Consider the following 17,045-nt stretch of genomic DNA (forward strand, 5'->3'; position numbering starts at 1 on the left):
CAGTTCTTTCAGACCACTGTACTCCAAGCACTGTGTTTGAGGGTAGCAAAGAAAACAAAACTCTCACCAGAAATAAACCCAGTCCAGAAAAAGAAAAAAACACTTTTTATTTAAACATCCTGTAGACCTACAAAGAATACAGACAGAAATACTGCCAACTACAGTCATTTGCATGTATGCCTTAGGCTGTTTACTACCTCTTATCCCCTTTCAGCAGGAGTTTAATACCAGAATTTTCCATCATCCAAATTATTCCCTTTGCTTACTTTCCGGAGTGCTTCACTTAATTCTTTTAAGTCACCAGGGTCCTAATTAGTGGTGAGGAGAGGCAGTCAGCTTTGATGCCTGAAGAAGTTAATGTAGCATAGGCCGGGCGCGGTGGCTCACGCCTGTAATCCCAGCACTTTGAGAGGCCGAGGCGGGCGGATCACGAGGTCAGGAGATCGAGACCATCCTGGCTAACACGGTGAAACCCCGTCTCTACTAAAAATGCAAAAAATTAGCCGGGCGAGGTGGCGGGCGCCTGTAGTCCCGGCTACCCGGGAGGCTGAGGCAGGAGAATGGCGTGAACCCGGGAGGCGGAGCTTGCAGTGAGCCGAGATCGCGCCACTGCACTCCAGCCTGGGCGACTGAGCCAGACTCCGTCTCAAAAAAAAAAAAAAAAAAAAAAAAAGAAGTTAATGTAGCATAGAAAGGGCCTTGATTCCAAGATGAAGCCACACCCATGGTAAGTTTATGTGGAAAATGGCCATTTTAGTAAAAACTGTTAGCCTAACATCACAGTACCTGAACACTCATTACAGATCTGAAACCTAACGGACAAAATTATTACTTCTCTCCTAAGATAGTCAACCTCCTCACAGGAAGACTCAGAACCAAATCTGTTTAAAAAAACAAATGGCTGTCCTTAATAGACAGCAAAAGCTTTCATTTAAAAATACGCACGTGCTTGCACACACACACCCTAGATTAAGTGTTAATAAACTAATAAACACTGCTTGAATGGCCCCCTTTTTTTTTTCCTGTTCTCTCTCATAAGTTTCGTATGGAAAAAAAAAAAAATCACTGTTTTCTAAAGCCCAGAGAAGCTGGGCTCCAATTCCACCCCTTCCACCCCAACAAACTCCAAAATAGTGAACAATAACCAACTGTTGACATGTAAATAGCCCTTACCACATGCCAGGCAGTGTTCTAAGTTTTATATATATAAAACTTAATCTTCATAACAACCCCATGAGAGAGGTACTCTGTATTCCCCATTTTACAGAGAAGGAAATTGAAGTTCAGAGAGATTAAGTAACTTGTCCATGGTCACACAGCTGATTAGTGGCAGAGCTGAGAATGAATGCACAAAGCCACAAGACTGTGTTGTAAAAACAATCAACACAAAGGAGAGTCCTATTGCTCTGCTCAGCAGGAAAGTTTAGAGAGAAAAATTGTCAGAAATCATGGTTTTTAAAGCTTCCCATAATGAAAACAATTGGGAATATTTGGAGACAAAGTTATCTTCCAATATTACTTTCCCATTGTTTCTATATAATTGTTTTTAACTATTCAAAAGGGATACCCTTTTAGAAGCCTTTTTAGCCAATATTTCAAAACCAAGATCATGGAGAATTAGAAAAGTATAGGAGACCACAGGGAAGCAAATTGCCAGATTTACACATCACGGTACTCAATGCTACCTGGCACTCTTGAGCCTAGCTACTGCAGAAATCGCTACATTAGTTCAATAAACCACATTTCATAAAGTGGTTTGAAAGCACTTTAAAAATAAAAGGACTGATAAAAACTTTTGGGAGAATAATTTTACAAGCTATCAGTTGTCTTAAATAATACCCTTTAATTCAGTAATTTCTCTCTTGGCAGTTTATCCTTAGGAAATCACCAGAGATGCTCACAAAAGTTAATCTGCAAGGGTATTTGTTATAAAAATGTTTAAAATATGTTATTTCTAATTTTTAAGTGTCCAAAATAGGGAAAATAAATTGATAACATCTACATAATGAAAGAAAACTTGCACCTACAATATTAAGAATGTTTAAACATGAGGAAAAAACAATAAAAAGTTATATGAAGAGAATATAAAATTTCCTTATACAGCAACATATCAAATAGCATGTCCATATACTTTATATAAATACACAATATCATAAATAATAGTCATCACTGGGTGGTAAGATTAGACTAATTTATATTACTTTTCATATTTTCTTATGTTTCACAAATTTCCTAACAGGAATAGTTATTAATTTTATAATCTGAAGGGAAAAAATAAAATTTTTAAGAGTAAAGGGATTAGGTCATGAAGCCTATATTATACACTAAAATTACAAGCAAATCAGTCTTACTTCCTTCTTGGATATCACTAATAGACTGAAAGATCCTGACACTGCAGTATACACAGAAAATGTGGATTTTAACAAGGGATCAGACAGTCCTCATACAATTCTTGTAAACAAACTAGAGAAATGTGAGGTGGCTAACAGAGTTCACAGAGTTCAAGCATCATGGATGAGCAGACGGCTCACAACAACACAAAGGGCCTACTTCTAAACTCTGACCTTGTCTTGTCCAAAGGTTCACTTTTCAGACTCATAGCTAGCACAAAAGTAGGAAAGAAGAGTCAAATACGTCAATGACAGGTATCCAAACCAAGTAAGAGCCACCAATATTGACCACGTTTCTGGAACAGAATCTAGCACCAGTTTAAACTCTGGAGTCTTCCAATTCTATAGATCATCCATACACAGGATTTTCAAATAAACATTAGCTCTGACAGGCTGACATGTTGGTCTGAAATCAAGGTACTATTTAAAAGGGTTAGTAAACGTAAAGCTGAGCATTTAGCTCAATAACAATTTTACAAGTGCCACTGGGCAAATTTCTGTGAAGCAATGACCATTTTAGACTAATAAGAGTCAGTATAATATAGCATTTTTGATGAAGAGAGTTAACCCCACTGGAAGATCCTATCTGAAAGTGTTGGGTATATTTCTGACCTTCTCATTTGAAGAGGAAATTCAACATAACTAAGTAAATCCAGAAGGTTGTGATCAGGTACATTCAATGTCTGAGAAGGAATATTCAAAGAAATTGGGACTATTTAACTAGGAGGGCATTTAAATGGATCTAATGTTAAAATGTTTGCTCTGTGATCCTGTGAAAAGGGAAATCAACTTATTCTTTTATGCTAGAACTTACAGTCTATTTCTGTCTCTACCACTCCACAGACATGGCTCATCAAGGTCAGCAATGACCTTCAATTTTCCAAATCCAAAAAGCACTTCTCTACCCCATATTAACAGACCTTGGTAGCATTCAATATAGAGTGCTATTCCCTCCTTAAAACACTCCTATCTCTTAGACTCGTTCACCTCAGGGACAATTCATTCTTGTCTCCTCTTTCTAGTTCTTACTTTACTCAACCTCTAGATGTCAGAGAATGATCTACTCTCAACCTTCTCATTTTTCTATTCTCTCTCAGTGATTTCATCAATTCCTGTGGGTTTAAATAGTCTCTGTGCTGATAACTCCCAAATTTAAATATCCGGTACAGACTTCCTCTGCACTCCAGACTCTCATATACAATCAGCAGAATTTCAAATATATTATGCCAAAAGAAATTCCTGATTCTACACCCTACTCCTCAATTTGAGTCTTCCCTTCTCAGCACAATACATTCAGCTGCTCCAGCCAGAACCCCATCAATCATCTTTGTATTGACCCTTGCCCTTACCTGCCACATTCTGTCCAATGGTTAAGTCTGTTCTACCTCTAACACAGGCCTCCAATCAGCCCACTTCTCATCTTTATGGCTGCTACAAGCAAGAATGCTATTAAGCCAGGTGAGCATCATCTCTCTCTATGAAACAGCTTGCCAACAACTTCCTAATAGTATCCAGGCCAACTCTGACAGCATCAAAATAAGGCCTGCTTAAACATTAAGCTGGATCATGAGCCTTGCCTGCTTTAAACTCTTAACCGACTTCCCTCCTGCAGGTCGGGGAAAAAGAAAAAAATCCATAAATCCTTACCATTGCCTCAAGATCCTTGAAAACCAGGTCCCTTTCTCCCCTCCTACTCTATTTGGTACCATTCTGCTCCTGCTTGGGCTACGCTATGCTGGTTTGCTCTCATTTGCTTAAGCACAGTAAATTCCTGGTCATGAGACCTTCACACAGGTAGTTCCCAGACTCTGGCAATACTGGCTACTCCTTTCCCTTTATGTCTCAGTTTAAATGTCACTTCCTCAGACAGTCCTCCCTTGATGGTCCTGTCTGATGTATGCAACCCTTGTCTCCCAACTTTCTATCTCATCTCTTGGTCTCTCCTCTAGGGAATTTATCACAACTTCCAAAAATTTTGTTTATTATTGATTTTTGTTTCTCTTTAACCCCTCCTCCTTGGAATATCAGCTCCAAGAGGAAAGGGCCCCTCCTGTCTTATTCCTCATTGCATTTGCAGACCTCGAAAACTTTTAAAATGTTGATTACGGAATAAATAAAAATGAGACTTCACTTGAACATAAAATCTTACTAAAAATAAGAGCTAAGAATGAAACAGCCTTGTATGTGTATGAACTGACAATCTCGGGAAAAGAGTTTAAGCAGGAACTGGTGACTCACTTTTATTAAAAATGACATAAAGGACATTCTCGTGCTGGGTGGGATACTGGGTTCAATAATAATTAAGATCCCTCTGTGTGTTTTCTAGTTTTATAAATAGAATTCTTAAGGACTTTCAGGTTGAAAATATACTCCCAAAGTAGCAAATATTACATTATTTCTTAATGAGTAGAAACTCTCTCTAAAACAACCCCACAAAACCACTTCCTATCCTAACTGAATATAACTTCTCTGAAGTTAAATCAGTGCAGGCTGCCATGGTGCTCCCTGCCAAGTGTGGTTTGGGATGATGACAGTCCACAGTGCCTTTATCTCTGAACTGTACAAAACATGGCCCAGAAACAGGTTGGATGCTCTAGAAAACCCATTTGTGGTAAACCTAAAGTTCCACTCTTCATTCATTTGTGATGCTGCTCTGTAAACACATCAGGATCGCTTTATTTAGTGTTACACCCATTAATAATGCAGAGATCTTTACACAGGCAGGCAGAGAAAATTAGTCCTGAGTGATTTCGTTACTACAGTGTATACACAAAGTCAAAGGGACTGAGCATCTCATTACTTCTGATGTAGAGGTTGCTGGCAATATAGACATCAGTCACTGAGCTGAAAACCACTCAACAAGGAATTCAGGCAAGTTTTCTACCTCACTATCTTTTGGAGTCTTACCTTCAACCTGTTGCTATAATTTTTATCTACCTCATAGGCACATGAAACTACCATAGCAGAAAACTTAAGACCAATCCAAGATAATTTCTTCTACTTCTTTAGCTTCCTTCATCTTCAACAACCTCCTCTTATTTTATTTTATTTATTTATTTTGAGACAGAGTCTTGCTCTGTCACCCAGGCTGGAGTGCAGTGGCACAATCTTGGCTCACTGCAAGCTCCGCCTCCCAGGTTCAAGCCATTCTCTGCCTCAGCCTCCTGAGTAGCTGGGATTACAGGTGCATGCCACCATCATGCCCGGCTGATTTTTTTGGCATTTTTAGTGGAGACAGGGTTTCACCGTGTTAGCCAGGATGCAATTTTTTTTAACTGAAATAATAAAACTTTGACAAACATTTGCTTCTGATAACTCCATTTGCCAGCAGATTAGATAACGCACTGCTAGATACTACAAAATAGATGCAAAGAAGCCTGAGACCTTGAGCTTTGTCCTTAAACAATCTGTCACCAAAAAATGTTTTGCAAGAAAATGGTAAACTTTCTAGATTTCTTTAATAAATCTTTTTATAGCATCCAGTGTTGACAATGCTGTGGAGGAATAATGTGTGAGAAAGCAGAGACATAAACTCTGACGGCCTTTCTAGAGGACTAGCGGGCCATACCTTTCCATTTAAAATGCAAACTCCCTTTGATTCAGCAGTCTCACTGCTGAAAATTTACCATATGTACATACTCTAAATAGATTAAAATAAATATATAAGGATGTTCACTGCAATATTACTTGTAACAGCAAAAACTTAGAAAACTCCAAATTGCCTATCAGCTCTCAGATAGTAAACCACAGTACCTCCATAGAATAGGATCTTATGTACCTGCTAAAAAAAAAAAGAAATAGGTCCCCACTGCTGCTGAGGATAAACCTCCAAGATACACTACAGAATATAAGCAAGCTATGAGTGTATACCTAAATATTCTGTATTGAAGTTCTGAAGGCATATACATATATAACTTAAAAGTGGTTACCTCTGAGAAACATGACTGAGAGAATATGACTTTCACTTTTTATTCCAAACTCTGCTGTACTGTTTGAATTACTTTTATTATGTGTATTGGTTATTTCATTAATAAAAATAGTAACTATATGCAGTATTTCCTGCATGGTCTGCAAACACCTGTTTGCTCTCTGTAGAAGTAGAAAAGGGAACATTCTTTCCTTCTTCTTCAGACTTGAGCCTTCATATAGCAAACCACAGAGCCTACTAGTAGACAGGGACCACCTCTCCCCCAACCAGTCCAGGTGAGACCCCCACCTTCACTCACTGTTTCCTCTTTTCTGTGGCCTTGGTGCATGAATGAAGAGAAATTTTCATTTCTGTTCTTCCGATTATAGAGCTATAGAGTCCATCTCTGAAAAGCTAACTTGAAAGATGATGAAAAGCATTATTCCATCATAAAACATAACAAATAAAATCACTGCTTTCCCTACGCTATTTATTATATAATTACAGTTGTCCCTTGGTAACCACCGGGGATTAGTTCTAGGAACCCCACAGACACCAAAATCCGGTATACTTAAGTCTTTCAGCACTTTGCAACCCACATAAATGAAAAGTCAACCCTCTGTATGACGGTTTTACAGCCAGTGAATACTGTACTTTTGCTGATACAGAACCCACGGATATGGAGGGCCCACTATATTTACTGAAAAAAAATCTGTGTATAAGTGGATCCACACAGTTCACCCATGTTGTTCAAAAGTCAGCTGTATATTACAAAAACAAATGAAAATGTTTTCCAATTCAAAGTATATCATCTGCCATTCTTCCAAGACCCATGAGATCCAGACAGATCAGGCACTAGTCCAGTGGGTTTTCTGTCCCCGCTTAGAATCTTATGTTTGCCTACCTCAAAATACTAAACAACTCTTTCATCTAAAATTACCTCTATAAGAAAAATAATAGTATACTAAAGCTGAAAAGATGACATGGAAGCTACACTGAAAATTTCTGATGTTGAAGATCTCAAAGAATAGTTGAACTTCGTTTTGTACTTATTCTGTCAGAGACATATCCCCAACCCCGCTGCGGGGTGGGGGAAAAAAAAAGTCACTGAAAAGCATGTTTCTGTTTTACCTATAATTTGACCTTGAGACTTGAGGTAGGGAGGCTACTTACTTAATATCAAGGGACCTTTCCAAACTGTATAAAAATAATCCCTATTATGTTTTCTTTTGTCAGAAGGTCATGATACATAGGCATTTATTACAATTTCTTTATGCGTTCATTCATTTATTTTTTAGCTTTACTGATAGAGAAAACAAGTTCATTATCACCTGAAAAAGTCTAGTATCTCCTTAGCTAAAAACTACTACTACTAAATCTGATATTTTATAAGTATTACGACCAAAAATGTGATTTCATTTTTGGTAGGGAGGTATAAAAGTAATTAGTAAAATGAACAAAATTGTTGCCCGGTGCACTGAGCTGTCTGTGGTACTGAAAAATGACACCAAAGCTGAAATTTACTGAGCTGGTATCTTACAAAGCCTCCCCATCATACTGTTTTAATTCAAGCACTTCCGTCCATGACTCACCTGAACCATCTTATTTTGCCAGAGTGTGTATAAACATTTTATAAAAGGTCACACAGACTTGCTTTCCAAGGTTCTCCATGAAAATGTCAGGGCCTCCTCTTGCTTCATTAAGCAATTCCAGAGGACATAGAGCCAGAAAGTCAGTTATAACACTTACTTTTCCTGAATGCAGTGAGAAATCATATCATGCACCAGAAATCTACACTGGCTAGCTTTAACTATCTGATTATCATACTGATATGCTAAAAAGAAAAAGCAAAACTGTTCTTTTAGATTATATGCTACATCCAAGGACATGCGATGAATGGCAGCATAACCTTGCATTTAGTTTCTTAACTCAAAGTTAATTGATATATTTGGAATCATTTAGCATGAGTTGGGAAGTGCTCATTAGCTTAAAACTTTTTATGAAAAAAATACACGCACAGCAGTGACATCAATAAATAAACAAGGAGGGAGGCGTAATTCATCATTTTCCACGCATATACATAAGCCTGGGCAGTTGGTTTCATTGCGTTTCAGAGTAAGGTATTTGACAGCCCTGTTGACGCTCTTCTCTGGACGAATTAGAACATCTCTACTTTTTTCTGGTTCTTGACTTCTATTTCAGGGTCTTCACATTTATTTGACCCTTCTCCATTTTATTTTATTTTTTAAATAAAAGTATCTCATATAAGAATTTGGAGTTTCAGCTTAAAGGAGAAATCCCTCTACATAATATACCGAGTAGAAAATCTACATCCAAAATAATTAAATGATATGACCCAAGCATCTATTTTGAAATTATCTTAAGTGTAGTGAGTTTAATAGAAGCCACATATCATATAAAATAAACCCAATTTTAAAACATATAACATTCTATAACGTTTATGTTGCCCAACAGTAAGGAAGTTCACTGTGCATATTTGCCGTGGAGGGTCATTCCATGTCATTTTTCTCACCCATGCAATACATACCCTAATCAAAATACATGTGCACATGCATAACTGAAATCATCCTCAAAATTACTCAATGAGTGGAATGCTTTCAAGCATTAATCTATAAAAATATGATGCTTTTTTATTAACTTCCGTAAATTTCAAGCGTTCTAATATGATATCAATTTCTTTAAATAAATAGTTAACATTTCGTAGCTCTTCTTAGACTCCTATGAATTACTTCAAAAAATCTCCCAGTGATTCTTAAAGAGTCAGTGTTTTCAAGACACTTTGTTCTTGATGTTAATACCAGCAAATGTCCTCCCCCATGAATGTTTGTTTAGCTGTGTGATTTTCACAAGGAACAGGCAATAACACAAAGGTGATATTTAATAAAACCCAGCAAGGTCTCTCATTTCAGAATCACTAAGCAAAACATTTTTCAAGTTAACTTGATTTTTAAAAATATGTAAGAACGTTTTGGAATAATCTTTTAAGTTTAAGTGAATTTATATACCTAACTTTTGGATTTAGAGGGAAACTGCAGAAAAAGAAATATCCATGTTTCAGGGTTTTTGGCATGTAGCAGCAGATCGCAGAGGGAAGCATTATGGCCTGGAAGCTAGGACAGGGCTGGTTCTCACTGTGCACTGTCTAGCTGTGTGGCCCGGCAAGCTACCTCTGCTGATTTCAGATTCCTTATCTGTAAACTGAGTCAAAGGACCATTAAACCTATTTTGTTCCTTCCAGCTCTAATTGTCTACTCTTCAAGTCAAAATGAAAAGACAAATTTCTAATGTTTAAGTTATATTTTAGTATCTCTTTAAAATCTTCAAAAAGAATCTCAAAAGCCCACCATCCCAAGTATTGAATTAAAGATGAATCTATGTAAACTGTTAAAACTTTAAAAAATTTAAATGTGTTCATCTCATTTTGGCAGTGCAGTTTTGTTATTTATTTCCCGAGTAGTCTCACTCTTTCTAATTATCATTCTCCAACCTCATCCCTTCAAAAACACATTTTTCAAAGTTTTACAAATATAAAGGCAAGGCGAAGTAATTTCTCCCTCCGCACTTGGAGTAATGTGCATCATTATTTTGTCTGGGCAATCATTAAAAATGATTTCTCCCATATTTACTTTGTGTTTGCTAGTTACTAATTTAAAATTAATTCAATTTAAATTAATACTAAATGACTTCAATGGCGAATCCTATATAAGGTTTTAAATTGAAAGGCAGCTTAAAACTGAGGCAGTCTAAAGGAAGATGGCCTAAATTAAGGGTCTCATAGTACCACCAAATGTCTAACAACTGCTCAAAAAGAAAAAAAAATCAGAAAATACATAGTGCAAATTCTCACGCACCAGGACCACAGGCCTGAGCCACCACGCCTCCCACACAGTGCAAATTCTAAGCTGAAAAAAATCCCAATCTAATTTTCAAAAACTCTATACTTAATTTAATTTAAAAGCCTTAATATTCCTTTGTAGGCTAACAACTGACAAGATGACCCATAAGTTTGATAGAGCATTCTGATATGGATACTAACAGCCAAATATAGAGCTCCTGGCTGCATTTAAACAAAATAAATATTAGGGGGAAAAAAAAAAAACTCACAAGGACAGTGGCCTTAACTGTTAAATTACATTTTAAAAAATACTTAATGATTGGATATACACAATTTGCATTCTAAACTTACAACAGTTTTTTTTAATGGTGGGGGATTTAGGAAATGGTTAGATCTTTTCCCATATCTCATTTAATAAATTAGTCAGCAACTCATCACTCAATTTTCTTCTCTATGCTAAATTATAGAAGATTATATAGATACAATCTCCCATAATGACGCACCCACTAGGAAGAGGTATCTCAGACAAGAACAAAAGTTCATTCTAGATTAAAACTAGAGCATAACTGGCCTTAAGGAACAAAATGTGACTGATCTGGAGAAAAGGATCCACCTATTGAGGGGAAGTAAAAATCTTGAGTCCAACAAATACATCTCCGAAAATGGTGCATGCTTATATGCTACCCTGCCTTGTGTTGTTTTCCACTTCCTGAAAGCACAGGTCAGGTGCTAACACAACAATACAGCGTGTGTCTTCTGTAACCTCAAGCAAGGACATGACGGCTTGGAAAAAGCCTCTGCTGCCTCGCGTTTCTCTAGGCTGACTGCAGGGCTTTGGGTCATTCATAAACAGCAGGACCTAAGTTACCTGTATTTCCCTGGCGTGGTACACGATGATCAGACCGAGCAGGATGATCGTGGAGAGACTGATAAGGCATTTCAGAGCTAAGGAATACAGCGACGCCTGCAACACAGACAGAAGCACTTTTAAGAAAGAAGCACTTTTAACCACCTTCCAGGCCCCCAGAGTCAGTCAGTCCCCCGTAGGTGGACCTGAACTCACAGAAGGAAGATAAGGGGAGAGGGGTGCACCTGTCTTGGCTCTGTGATCTGTCAGATCATTCAGCCTCAAAACCAAAAGAGATGAGAGTAGACCTGGAAAGACTGGAAAGACGCGTGGCTGGGCTGCCGGGTCCACGCCACAGAGGAACGAAGCGCTGCTGCTCCAGGCTAGCAAAACCAGAGAGGAACTTACTCCTGAGTTCAAGAGAGCGGGTTGAAAGGGCCCTCCTAAACATAATTCACCAGGGGATGAACACAGATGGTTTCCACCGACTCCCAGAACCACTTACTAAAGGTGCGCGAATGCGCTGGGCACTCTTAACTGCCTCGAGAACTTTGGCTGCACGCGGAAAGGGTTCATCTCTGAGTTGTTTAGCTGACTAGGGATGCGCGTCCTAGACGCGCCCGCTGTCCTGGCTGTCTCCCTTGATAGTTCTGGGGTGGCTGGGACCCGCAGGCAGAAGGTCCCCGCCAGTGCCCATCCCAACCACCCAGTGCCCGACTCCAGTAGCGTGGGCAAGGGTTCAAGCCGGTACCTTGTCGTAGGCGCCCCACGACAGCTCGGTCTCGATGACCATGACCACGATGCCGAACATGCCGAAGATGAGCGCGTAGTCGCTGAGCCGCTTGCGCTTTTCGAACAGGGCGCGCCGGTGGCCCAGCTTGTAGCCGATGTTCTGGTTTTTCTTTTTGCTGGACTTGGTGCCACTGCTGCTGCCGTGGCCGCTCCCGCCACCGCCGCCGCCTCCTCCGGTGCTGCCTCCGCCGCCGGTTCCATAGAGCGCCAGGTTGTTGGAGTTGTTGTGCTCGGGCTTAGACACCACGATCTCGGGGGCTGAGGACGAAGCGGCGGCAGCGGCGGCGGCGGCAGCAGCGGCTGCAGACGGGGAGGACGCGCCGCCACCTCCTCCGACAGACGCAGGGGGCTGCAGGGGCTGCGCCTCTGAGTCCATCTCGTGCAGGTTCCGGCGGGACGCGCTCAAGTTGCTGAGCGGCCGCATGACGCCCCCGTTGTACCTGCAGCTGCTCATGGCTATTTCGGTGAAGGGGTTGCTCTCGCGGCGCGCCTGGGGCTGGTGGTGCTGGTGGTGCGCCGGGTGCGGGTGGTGGTGGTGGTGCGAGAGCGGGGGCCCGGAGCCCAGGCTGCCAAGGCTGCCCGTGGGGCTGGCGGCGGGCTGCAGGCTGTGGCACTGGTGGTACTGGGAGGCGGACGCGGGCTGCTGCGCGTACTGCTGCCGGAGCGCACTGGCATGGCTGGACGGCGTCAGCTCGCTCACATTGAGCTGGCTGCCCCGGCGCGACGAGCAGCAGCAGCAGCAGCACGACGAGCCCGACAGCGGCGAGGAGGTGCGGGTCCGGAAGGCGCCGCCGGGAGAGGAGGTGCGGAGCAGCAGGGACAGGTTATCCCCCGCCCCCGCCGCCGGGGCACCGGAGGAGGAGCAGCTGTTGCACCGGAGGCATGGGCTGCTGCCGCCGCTGGCCGGCTGCTGGTGCGCGAGGTGCGGGTGGTGGTGAGGGTGCGGGAGGGGCGCGAAGGGCGGGCACGGCTTGTCCTGGCTCTGTTGCTGCTGCTGGCAATGCAGGTGTGAGGAGCGCGGCGGCGGCGGCGGCTGCTCTGGGAAGAAGCCGCGCTGGAACTGCAATGGGGTTTCCATGTCAGGGCTGTTAAAGCTGCAGGGAGACCAAGCGGTGGTGCACCCTGCGCAATGCGTTATGGTCGGGAGCGGGGACTCCTGCTGCTGGTGCGAGGAAGGGCCCATGCCGGCTCCGGTAGAATCCAGGCGGCGAGTCCGATTGGTTGGGCGCACCAAAACAATGGGCATGACATCACCTGCGGGGACCGAGACTGAGTTTGCGGCGCGCGCGGCTTAGGGAAGCGTGTGTGGCAGAGAAAGATGGGGATGGGAATCTGCAGGACAGAAACCCTGGGGGGTGCAGTCCAGAGCCAGGGCGCTCCAGGGCAGGGATTCCACCTGCTGTTTGCCTGCGCCCCTCAGCCCTGCCGGAGATGGCGAGCCCCCACGCAGTGCAGCTGGGCTGCAGGAGGAGGAGAAAAGAGAAAGGCGCCCCTCCCTCCCATGCCGCTGCCCCCCTGACTAGTGCCGGATGCGCTGCCCGGATCACCTGCGCCAGCCACTGCAGCACGTCGGGCCATCCTGGCCAGGGGGCAGGGGCAGGGACGGTGTGGAACCCCGACCACTTCTCCGCCTGCATGCCTCGTAGGGCTGCAAAACAGCAGCCCCCTCGTCCCACGCCCGCTTCTCCCAGATCATCCCGCCGAGAGTGGGCTGCCGGCTGCCCGCCAAGTAACTGCGGGGGCACTGGCTTTGGGAAGAAAAAGTTTGGCGGCCGGCTACGCCAGTGCGGTAGCGTGTGGGGAGAATCCCGGGGCCTGAGCCCTGCCTTGGCCGCTGCGGGATCACAGCCGACCCCGCGCCCGGATCTTTCCCCGCCGGCGGGCTCTGGAGTCTGGATTGGGTGCGCGGCGCTCTAGCCCGAGTGCGCTGCGGCGCGGGTAGGGTTAACAGCCTCGGCACCCGGGCTGGGGGAGGGTGGGGGCGGGGCCGGAGGAGGGGATCCCCGCAGTCAGCCAGCAGAGCCGGCAGGGTTTCCCGGGTCCCCCTGGCGGGGGCGGAGGGCTTTCCCCGCTACAGCCAGCTCACATTTGCGCCTTCTCCGGAACATGAGGGGCTGGCGCCCCCGGCCGCCGGGTGCTGGGCTCTGGCGCTCAGGCCCTCCGGCAGCCCGAATCCGGAGGTCCGAGGGCTTTCCAGGCGGTGGAGAAGCAGGCGGCTCGCTCAAAGGTGTGGGGGCTGCTCAGTCACCGCCGGCCTCCAGCTCCTCTTCTGCTCCTCTTCCTCCTCCTCACCTGCAGCGCAGACACAAAGCAAAGACCGGTCACAAATAACGCAAACATCGAGCATCTTTGCCAAGTCCTAACTGCAGCGGCGGGTGGGAAAGGGGCCTGGGACGGGCTGATTCACCCCGGTAGTCGCAGCCTGGCAGAGAAATTATTAAGAATGATAGCTTGGGCTGAATAATCGCTGCCCACGGACAGTGCTGGAGTTTTGTTGGAGTTCGGTATCATTTTTTATTTACTCCCTAATAAACTAACACAAATTGCACTTGGTGTCTCACAAACTCCCTGCGCTGTGTTCTTCTAGGAGATGCAGCAACACCATGGTGATCCTTTTGAAGGTTCTTTGTTTCTGCTCCATCTTAAGTCTTTACATTGGCATTTCTTTGTGAATTCAAATTCCCGTCTCCCCCTAAAGAAGATGAAAGAAATTGGCCCGTTGAATATTTGTTTCCATTTTAAATTATTTTAAAGCCTGATTTTTATGATAGAGACTATTACAACGAATTAGACCTAGAAATTAGAGTGAAAGCGGATCACCCTTATTAGGTCATTAGGTAATTGGAATTCTCAGCTGGATCCGATGTCTTGATATTCTACTCGGCAGCTGCCCTAAAGTTGCTTACCTGGTGTATCTGCTTGTAAGAGTGTGCGTGCGTGTGCTTTCAGTGTCACGGAGTGAATAATTCATTTTATGATATTCTTTGGACACATGTTAAACAATTTTAATTTTTTTGTACGTGCAAATAAACATTCAGCAGAAAAAAAGGGGTGGGGGGCGCAGAGCTGCTGTTAGTCCCATCGCCCTGGACTTGAGATAATGAATACTGTCCGGACTTGAATTTCTCAATGGTCTTCGTCAAGAATATAATTTAGTGGCTAACAATCAGAGACAGCATTTTGTTTTTATCACCTATTGTTATTTTTGTTCTGTATCTTCAAAATGACAATTCAGTAAAACTTGTTTAGGATCACGAAGCTAATTGAGTCTTCGAGGCAGCTGAGTAGATACTGCATGAATTGTGTGGAAAGCATAACTATTAAAAACAATTCTGAGAAGTAATTTGAATTAAAATAGAAGTTTCCCTATGAAAAGTTACTAACCTTCTGGTCTGAAAAAGAAATTCAACTCATGCAGAAAATCCATCAAACATGTATTAGGACCCTTTTCAACAAATTATATAGCTTTCCAGTTGCTACGAGTAGCAATTGAGTGAAAATGTTTGATTCATCCTTAGAAATCTAAATACTTCAAAGGAACATTATGATAAATTAATAAATATTTTTATTAGCGATGCATAAATTTAGAAAAAAGATTACATAGCCTCCACCCCCGAAATACCACAATTGTTGTTGCCAGCATTAAATTAGATACAAAGTTCTACAGTTTCTGAACTGTCATAAGAAAAATAATGGCTGCATCCCTTGTGTCAAACTGACTTTGTCAAATAGCAAATTCAGTGCTTCAACAGAGGCTCCAAAAACAAAATAATAGGCAAAAATATATCTTTTGCCATGTATCTCTCTATGCTTTAGCATGGGATTAGTTGCAGTGCCATTAATCATGTAGAAATCATGTAGAAATAATCATCTCAGAAATTGCCTACTGAGATTTATTACAAGGTTGCATGGAGTTCTCATTTCTCTCCAAGGGGGTACACAGGAGGACAGAATGCACCAAATTCAGAAGACAGTGGAAATTTGATCCACAACATGAGGGACTGTCGGAACACCAAAACTCAGACTAATAGTACTTCCGGCTAGCCACTTTTTTGAAAAAGCTCATAAAATAATTTAATAATGTAAAACTCACTGTGATTGGACAGACAGCAAATCAATTAGACATTTATCGGCTTTCTGTTAAGAAATCAACTGATTACACACACTCGAAAAGCCATCTTGCTAATAAATATCTGTATATTGAGAGTGTGATAGACCTGTATTACTATGATGAAAAAACACAAGATAATTTTGTGTTTCATTTTTAGTCTGAATCATAACTTCATTGTTTAAGACATTTTACACTATTAGGTTATAACAGGCACATTTAAGAAGTTCTTATTTTCATCATTTCTCTTTTAATAAAGTCAACAAATTTTATGTTTATATGTAGACATTTAAAATGTATATGACATAATTTTTTCTTTTTTTTTTCCTATACAGGATTGTAGAGATACATGTAACATGTAAAGTTAAATGAAGCAACAAAGGCAATATTCTTCCACATGGATAGTCCTTTGCACATAGGAGATACTTATTTATACTTGTGACTATAGAGAGAAGAGAGGAAGGAAATGAAGAAACATTGGGGGTATAAAAAGACGCAGATCAAGGGCCATGACTTCCAGTGATAAGCTTTCAGAAAATTAAATTTGCTTTTTTGTTCCATTAAGGCATATAAGTGAGAGAATTTCCCTAGATTAACACCAGAGGTCATACTCATCCACAAAATGTATTTGAAATCTAATCAATTAAATCTATTTCCAGCATCACTTTTTAATAAAAATTGCCTATTTTTTTCTTATGGCTTACAACAATTGCTTTCCCATATTTGTTGAATTTCAAGCTTGTGAACACACACACACAAACACCCATCCCACAAACACACACATTTTCTTAGAAGAATGTCTTTTTTCAGACCACAAGAGCTTGGGAAAAAACTTCATGTTGTTTGTACTCCAATCCCTTATTTTACTCAAATTTATATTAGGCCATTGTTTATAATTCTCTTCTTTATAGGACTGTCTATGCTATGTCTTTTTGTTGTACCTTAAAAAGCAGGGTTCTCTTGACTTTGGGTGTTTTTGGCATATTTCCAAAGGCAATCAGACCAGGGGTCCCTGGCATCTGTTTCCCACATTATGTGGTCTGAAGGAAAATTTTGACCTACAAAGTAAATGTTTTTCTGATAATTATTTTTTTCTTTGCCTGGGTAAGTCAACTACAATATTTGGTGGTGCCAAACACAGAGGT

The 17,045-nt window shown here is 42.1% G+C and overlaps 1 protein-coding gene across 2 annotated transcripts in view; it reads right to left on the reverse strand.

The window, feature by feature from the left end:
* KCNN2 (potassium calcium-activated channel subfamily N member 2) overlaps positions 1-13,160 on the reverse strand; it is a 137,424-nt gene extending 124,264 nt beyond the window's left edge. Inside the window, exons 1-2 of one of the 2 annotated variants that reach the window (XM_008014168.3) lie at positions 11,752-13,156; positions 11,022-11,117 (exon numbers count right to left, since the gene is read on the reverse strand). In XM_008014168.3, the coding sequence (XP_008012359.1) occupies positions 11,022-11,117; positions 11,752-13,038 (1,383 nt within the window). In that variant the 5' untranslated portion in view covers positions 13,039-13,156. Of the gene's footprint in view, positions 1-11,021; positions 11,118-11,751 lie in introns of both variants that reach the window. The other variant, XM_008014169.3, reaches the window with a different exon arrangement.
* Positions 13,161-17,045: the final 3,885 nt, after the last annotated feature.

This window comes from Chlorocebus sabaeus, chromosome 23 (genome assembly GCF_047675955.1).
Source record: "Chlorocebus sabaeus isolate Y175 chromosome 23, mChlSab1.0.hap1, whole genome shotgun sequence".
Lineage (NCBI taxonomy): Eukaryota > Metazoa > Chordata > Mammalia > Primates > Cercopithecidae > Chlorocebus > Chlorocebus sabaeus.